The sequence below is a fragment of the Lipophrys pholis genome, assembly GCF_963383615.2.
Source record: "Lipophrys pholis genome assembly, chromosome: 17".
NCBI classification, from domain to species: domain Eukaryota; kingdom Metazoa; phylum Chordata; class Actinopteri; order Blenniiformes; family Blenniidae; genus Lipophrys; species Lipophrys pholis.
The window spans coordinates 9,523,803-9,532,410 of NC_137643.1; the positions used below are offsets into that span (position 1 = coordinate 9,523,803).

Genomic DNA, 8,608 nt, shown 5'->3' on the forward strand with positions numbered 1-8,608 from the left:
GGGATGAAATCGAGCAGTTTCCACTCTAAGATCGTAAAATCATGCGTAAAAACAGCTTGTATCTGACCAACATGCATAGATCCCACAGTTAGGTTTTTTTTTCTTTTTTGATGTTTAATAGCCATGTCTCTGAGGCTGTTTAATGGAACGAAGCAAGCGCGTCTTCAGTGACCGAGATTGCATGTTAGAAAACAGCTGATCGGGTGTTTTGCTCCTTTGGTTTGTGAGTTCGAGACGGGAAGAGAGGGAGAGAGTGTTCATCGTGTGAGCGTGCAGGAGCTGTCCCAACATGCCTCGCTCTTTCTTAGTGAAGAAAGTCAAACTGGACGATTTCTCGGCTGCTGAGCTGGAGAGCTCGTATGGTCACAGCCGACGAGAGGAGCTCAGCCTGCGATTCCACCATCATGACAAAGGTTAGTCTGACACACACGCACGCACATCACCCTGAGACTGGAAGCATTAGTCATGACTGTTTCAGAAGGAGAGAGAAAAAAAAAGAAGAAGAACTGCTGGGTCAAATTCTGGTCATAACCCCAAAATATATTCGCAAGCACTGAAATCTCATTTTTCTCCATTTAACAGTCTTCTGTTTTAGGAAAGGGCTGAGAGAACCCACATATCCGCTCTGTGCAGAACTTCTCATGCTCGAGGCGACGGGGGTTCTTAAAGTGATATGATGGAGTGAATGTGTGATGCATTTTAACCTTTACGACAGCAGAGTCCATGTCAGGGCAGAGCAGGACAGGGGTCTGTCTCTGAGGTACTCCATGAAGGTGAATTGTTGATGATTCAGTAGTCAACTGCATGAGAAAATGTGAAATGTTCTGCTGGTATAAGACATTGTCATCTGCAAACCAAGCAGGGGCTATACACCAGATGGTTTCACGAGGATCATTTTGGACTCATTTTGCAATCCAGGTTTTTTTTTTTTTTCTGTGCCAGCACTGACAGCCCTTTTAGGTACAATAAATACATACCCAACAGTCTACCTGTAACACTTCAAAATGGGTGTTTGAAGTATGCCGAGTGAATGAAAATGTAATTTCACAAACTTATCTGGTGTGTATTTATCCACAAGTACTACTCTATTTAGGTGACGTAGACATTCGGCATGAATCAAACTTTCTGTTTTTCATACTTGCTGACATTAAGTCGTGAAAAGCTATTTCCCCCGTTTGGAATATAAAGACAGCCCAGGAGCAACAGGGTGCGAAGAATCTTTGCAGAAACACATTGTAAATGATTATGTTAATGCAATATGTCACTAGCGCGGGCGCGCGCGCACACACACAAGCAGGGATTCACTTTTGTTCTGTAGCCAATTATATTATTCAAATCAGTTTTCTTGCCAGCACCTGTGAGTCTCTTTCCAGGATTTCGACTGTATTGCCCAGCCACATTGACTGCAAAAAGGTTCCCACGCACCATATAATCCCGGATACACAGGAAAAATACAATACAAAGTCAATGAGAATGTGCAATATTTTGGTCAGAAATATGAGGAAAAGCAGAGAATGTTGATGAAACCTTTTGCCAGACTCATATCATCTTGGAAGGCTTTTTTTTTAGGCTTAAAGTTTCATACATATTTAAATTGACATACATATATCAACATAGCACCAGGAGAGTTATACAGTGGTGAGCCTTTTACAGAAAAAACTGCTTATGTTCAAATAAATCTCAAAATTTCCATTATGGTTGGTATCTACACATGAAAATTTGGAGAATTTAACATGGATGAGCTGCTTTAACAACTTCATTGTAGTGTTTGTAATATATTAAAACAATAAACATGTAAAGATGTTATTCATATTAAAATGGGGCATGCTTGTGGTCAAGGAAATCTAACCAACTTTGTGTGTTTTGATGCTATTCCACCTTCTCCAGCTTTCTGTTTAGAGTCACGTATGTTGGCGTCACAGTGCCAGTGTTTCAGCTTACAGTTATATTTCAGCAATTAAAGTTTGACAAACAAAATAAGACTCTAATATTGTGCCCCTCTTATGTATATTAATGGTTAAAATTAAGCATAATTACTTTGTTTAGGCAACATTTATTGCAGAGCTGTTGCATTAGATTACGTCAAATTACAGTAAGTTCAAGTTTATGACAAGTCCAAGTAAACATCACCAAAATGTAGATATCCTTTAACATATATTTAATTGGTTGAGTGTTAGCTACAGCACCATCGGCCTGCTCGTTTCTGCCCCCTAGTGGACAAAAAACAAAAACAGGTTTAAAAGTGCTGAAACAACAACTCACTGCCACTTCATACTGCAACAGGAACATAATAGAGCGGGTGCAGAATGGTTTTCACATTGTGCCAAGGTCAAATGTAAGATGAAGAGATCCCAGGCGTTCGGATGACAGATCTGAACACAGAAACATGCAGCAGCAGCAGCAGCATGTAAAGACTTAAGAAGCGATCCCTCGTCATAAATATAACAAGACTTTGACTGAAGGTAGTGAAGCTAGTGAAGCTTGTTGCACGCGCACACACACGTACACACACGCACGCGCGCACACACACTGCTGTGTTTCTGTCAACTCGGCACATTTCCCAGGCAGCCTGCACGGCCCAGTGCACAGCAGTGCAGACACACACACACACACACACACACACACACACACACACACACACACACACACACACACAGAAAGTCAGTGACCTACAAGTGTCCAAAGCACACAAGTGTGCGTCAGTTACTGCTGGTTTGGATCAAAAATTAAATTGTAGCTCGCAGCTTTTCTCTCTCTTTCTCTCCCTCTTGGTCCCCCTTTCTCTGTTTCCCTTTCTAATTCTCTGTATTTCAAAGACACATAAAACAGGGATGGCGCTGGTTTGGTATTCAATCTTTAATAAGCATTTAGAGCTATAAGCTCTAATGCAGCTAAAGCACTTTGAAATGAATACAGACTTGACACTGCAAGACAGAGATGGAGACAGAGAGAGAGACAAAGACAAACAAATAGAGACAGCGCTCTGTGGCTGAGATGCACAGCAACAGACACAGCAGTTTCTATAAAAAGAAGGATAACTGCAAATGGTCATGTTTAATTGGCAGGGATCAAAGAAAGAGCTGCGCAGCTCACAGTGTGTTTACACCTTAGAATTTACATCCTAAAACAGGGACCATACTAGTTTTTATTTCTGTACCCACTGCCTGTCAGGCACATACCTTTACTTCCTTCACACGGCAGGGTAAACAAATACAGGTAAAGGAGTGGAGGCATGACGTGCACCGAACAGTGAGAGAGAATACTGATGTGTGTGTTACTTTGCTCAAGACATTTTCACCAGGAGCCAATCTCTTGTCGCAGCCAGTCTGTTCACGACACAATGGTGAACTGGAGCCTGTTTGTCCTGTTAAAGTGACGATTTCTAATCAGATCATAGTGGTCCCAGTGATCGGGGTCATCCTTTCCGTATTCTAACAGCACCATCAGGGAGGATTTCTCCCTTGACTTTCCAGTGACGTTTGGATTTGTCTTGATAGACTGAGATACCTGATTCCCTGGTTCCAATAAAAGTAACACTAGTTGGTGTTGCAGAGGCTTCTGATTCTCAGGTTAAAATGTCTTCTCCTCAGTGCCTGCAAGATGAATATCAGCAACATTATCAGCCTATGGTTGTTGCATATACTCGTATTTAATTTGAGAAAATCATTCTTTTCCTACAGTTACTACTAGATGAAAGGCACAGTACACCCTTAAGGTCAATTATAGCAAACCCAGAGCAACACACACTCCCACCTACAGCTAAGTTAGAGGCACCATTTAACAAAAAACATTTCTTTAGGCTATCAAAAAAGACAGAGTACCTCTAGAATAGCTGTGCATGCACCAGTAGTGTATCCACTATCCAAACTCAACACAGATGACCCCCAAAGTGCAGGATTGAATGCTAGAGTTCTATTAACTGCACCAGATTGTGACCCACAGTGAAATCCTCCGACAAAATCGGCCATTTTTAATCAATCATGAATTTTTAATAATTCAACCACAACTGTACCTTATATGGTTAAATAAAGGTTAAAAATGAACACTTAGTGAGGCTTCAAAAGTTTATTCATGCTCTAAAACAACGCACACACACACGCATGCACACACTCACTCACACACACACACAGCTTTGTTCCAAAGTGTAACGATTGAATATTCATGATTCATGATTTTTCTCTCTCTCCACTCAATAACACTCTTTCAAACCATCACCCTCTCTCACTGTTGCTCTCGGCTTCATTTTCTTTCCCTATCACTCCGTCTTAATCAAATTCAAAACATCAAATTAACACAGGAGCTGTGCACAGCACTGTGTGACCACCTCACCACCATCATCACATTAAACACAATATCAGTTTATCTCGGCTTTCTTTCTTTCTTTCTTTCTTTCTTTCTTTCTTTCTTTCTTTCACCTTATTGGCTCTCTACCCCTATCTCTTGTTCTCATCATAGTATCGACCAACATCTGAGCTTTTCTCAGAACTGCATCATGAAATTATATTACCAGCAATAGTATCTCCTCTGCTGTCTGTGTCTTAATGCTCACGGAGCGCTAATTGAAATGGAGAGCTATTGATCGGCATGGATCCACACGAGCTGTGGCCTTGCGTTATTAGCTACCAGGCTCTGCTCGTGTCTGTTAAGAGTTCAGCCTGTTGACTGCAGAAGCCAATAATAGATATAATGAAACAATTGACACCACAACACGCCAGCAAGTCATTGATCAGGATTTTTACAGAAGCGGTGGAAAAACACATTCGCCTTGCAGAGGAATTTGCGAGTCTCAGGTAATTGAATTTTACTGTTAAGCTCAGGAGACAGAGAGACCGTCATGTCGGGTTGCCCATTGAGCGCTGCACTAGCCCCCCAGCTGCTGTAATAGAGATGCTCGGCGTACAAGTGCTGAAGTTTTGACAGCTCCGAGGTGTGACTGTGTGCAGCTGCAGACCTGTCAGGAAAGGTGCAGCTCATGAGGAGTAAGTGTGCTCACTGAACCCTCACATGAAAAATAAAGCTTTCCCACTGAGGTGAAAGTGTCTCCTTTTTGCTGGCAAAAACATTTTACTACGGCTATAAATCCCGCTACTCTTTCCTTTTCCGTTTCTGCTTCACATTAACTCCCAAAGCCATTTGTGTTTGAAAGGCGTCTCTCAGTGTGAGGGCATTTCTCCAGAAAAGACTTTTGATTCCTCTTGAATGGATTTATGTTTTAATTAAAATGATAAGAAAAAAAAAAAGATTTAATTAATCAGTGAAATCATATTGCAAACGCGTTTAGAGTGATCAATGGAGATCCAATTGATGGCTGCCAACCAGAGGCTGCAATCAGCACTACTATCTGGAGGCAAAATGTGAAACAGCTCCTTTTTAATAATGAATGAATTTTGGTGAACAAGTTTGATTTGTGGCCTGTGTTTTTACAATTAAACGAAACCGGTTCAAATGCTTTCGTATCAGTGGACACAGCTTTCATGTTCCAGAGCTTCATGTTGAGTTGTATGCCAAAGATATTAATCCGATGTACGACTGTGGCACACATAGATCACAAGACTTCCTAATCACTCAGGTTTTTCTTTATGATGGATTCAACAGCTTGCTGTAACTGGGCCAGAAGTAGTGTCTTGTAACTCACCGTGTAATTTGAAAGAACGTATTGTGCAAGTTTTTTTTTTTTTTTTTTCTCAATACATAAACAATATTTACCAGTTTCTTCCAGTAGCTAACTGTGTATAGTTTGGGTGGAAGAAAACAAGACATGCAGGTTTAGTTGAAGCATGGAGGGGGGGGGGGGGGGGTGTTGGGGGGGTTATAGATAAATCTTCCATTGCAATGATTTCCTCGTTTACATTTTAACCACAATCAATAAATACAATATGTTCTGTATTAGCGGCAGACCTAAATTGAGTTTATCTTATCCTATTCTCATCAAATGAAGTGGTTGGATGACAAACCTGAGCTGCGTGCTCAACTGCATGCACTCTTTCCATGAGCTCAAGAATAAGTGAAGCTCACCGGTCAGTCACTGAGAGCAGAGGTAGCAGAAAGTGTGCCATGTCCAGAATGAATGAGACATGTGAGTAAAGTTTACTCATTTGAGTAAAGTTAAGCTAAGACATCGTGATTTCATGCTTAAATGAAGATGGCAACCTTTCTAAAAACAGAACTTATGACAGGAATAGTGGAGCATATTGGATCATATAACTGCATCAAATAAAGTGACCGACCTTCACAGATGAAGACTTAGCTTCTTGTATCATGAACGTGAGATAAAACACAGTTTTCAGGATTTTTTCGGGGGCTCCATACGCTTCTGAATAAGAGAATCTATGAAAAGAGCAGCTGCAGTGCATCTTTGGGTTTTGGTCATGGAGAGGTCTGCCAGTACTCAAATGTCAAAGGACAGAAAGGATGAATCTTTTTGAGCGGTCCATTCTCCATTTCACCTCCCCATCACTTTTGAGGAGCTCATGTGACATCGCTGTAAAGATTTTCAAACCAATCAGCTTCTAATTTCCGATCAAATGCCCCTGCAGTGATGACTAACCTCTTCCTCTGTCTCTTCAGGCTACGTCAGCGATTATCTGAGTCCGAATCCTTACGACGACGTGGTGGGAAGCGACTCATCGGTCATCTCTAAAGTACCCTCCCCGAGTCACTCATCAATCATCTACAGCCACATTGACAACACCTATTCCGGTATTCATGGCGACATCCATGGTGATTCGGACCAGCCGGACAGCCCCCGGTCCGAGGTCTCGTCATCTGCCGGCGGATACATCAACGGGGATGCGGCCGTCAGCGAGGGATACGCCGTGGACGCCTTTTTCATCATGGACGGACGGTCGAGGAGACGAACCGCGGAAAACCCGAGGGGAGCCACTCAGAGGCACACCTGCAGCGAGTGCGGCAAGACCTACGCCACATCCTCCAACCTGAGCCGGCACAAGCAAACACACCGAAGCATAGACAGCAAGATGGCCAAAAAGTGCCCCACCTGTGGAAAAGTTTACGTCTCCATGCCCGCCATGGCTATGCACCTGCTGACCCACGACCTCAAGCACAAGTGCGACGTGTGCGGCAAGGCGTTCAGCCGGCCGTGGCTGCTGCAGGGCCACATGCGCTCGCACACGGGCGAGAAGCCGTTCGGGTGCGCACACTGCGGGAAAGCGTTCGCCGACCGCTCGAACCTGCGCGCGCACATGCAGACACACTCGGCCTTCAAGCACTACAAGTGTAAACGCTGCAACAAGACGTTTGCGCTCAAGAGTTACCTGAACAAGCACTACGAGTCGGCGTGCTTCAAGGGGGCTTTTTCCCCCATGAGCTCACTGGGGGAGTGACGGATTCATAAACAGTGGTTAATCTATTTACGTTAGAGTGTACCTGCCTCACACGCCACTCCTCTTGCTTTCCCCCGACAGAACAACCTGAGTTCTCCAAGGAAAAAGTCTTTTCTCTGCAAGAAACATGAGGTATATGACAGAAATAGCTTGAACCCTCCAATCTCTCCTTGTGTCACATTGTCTCATCTGAAAGTGGAGTGGGAAGTTTTTCGAAGCCTGATTTAGATTGTCACCTGCTTCGATACAATACGTCCCCCCGAGGCCGTTTTTTTTTTTTTTTTATATATCTGTGAAGATAAATAAAGCACAGCACATCTAGCTAATCACTTTTGAAGATACCTAGATCTATTTATGTCCATATCTATCCTCATCACTCTGTTTTCTTTGTTTTCAACTGGTGAGGAAACGACACTGAAGCACAACTCCTCTTCGATCCCTCTGTCTTTTTATGACAGACGTTTCACAGAGTTTAAAGCATGAATCACATCATCAGCTTTTTTGCAAAGAGATTCAATGAACTTTCGTATTTCATGCTTTTTAAAAAAAAAAACAAACACAAAACAAACATGCATAATCTAAGGATACATCTGGTGTCCTGCTTTTAGTTAAACTGACCCCGGACTGAACTGACAGAGATGAAGCATCAAAACAAAGAAAGCACACAACATCTCTTCCAAGTAAACAAGATGCTTGTAAACATTTTAAGTTATGCTAATGCACACCTACAGTATACTGCGTCTGCATACAAATGACCACAATAACTATGTCGATCTGTGAAGAAAACGAGACGTACAAACCTGCCATAACTTGGTAGCACAGCTATGGAGAAGTACACCTGTGTATTAGGAAATTATGAATTCTTTTGTGATGTTTAATTTGAATTATGGTCTTTTTTTTCTCTCTCTCTAATTCAAGGATAAAATTAGTATCTGTGCTTGACTTGACGGTAATCAGAGGCAAGTAGGAAGAAACTTCCAGGTCAGGATCAGACAGGCGAAACCTCCCACTGAGCCACCAGACTATTCCTGAACAATGTTTACAGATAAATCTGATGCTTTTTTTTATTGTTTGTCATGGTCAGATGAGGATTGAGACATTAAAAATGTTCTTACTTTAAAAGGTCGAACCTTTTTTAAGTGTTGAGGTTGCTGTTATTTATTTATTTATTTATTTATTTATTTATTTATTTATTTATTTGCACCTTTTTTATGCCTTTGTTACAAATATGCCAAAGCATTTGACACTTTCTAACTTCTGGAACT

General features: G+C 42.1%; 1 protein-coding gene across 1 annotated transcript; it reads left to right on the forward strand.

Moving 5' to 3' along the window:
* Positions 1 to 289: 289 nt before the first annotated feature.
* LOC308122525 (transcriptional repressor scratch 1-like) lies at positions 290 to 7,343 on the forward strand (the record flags this gene model as incomplete). The annotated part of the gene is made up of 2 exons (XM_080484361.1): positions 290 to 413; positions 6,568 to 7,343. 2 exons carry the CDS (start codon positions 290 to 292, stop codon positions 7,341 to 7,343), a joined length of 900 nt encoding a protein of 299 aa, XP_080340487.1.
* Between the last annotated feature and the right edge of the window lie 1,265 nt (positions 7,344 to 8,608).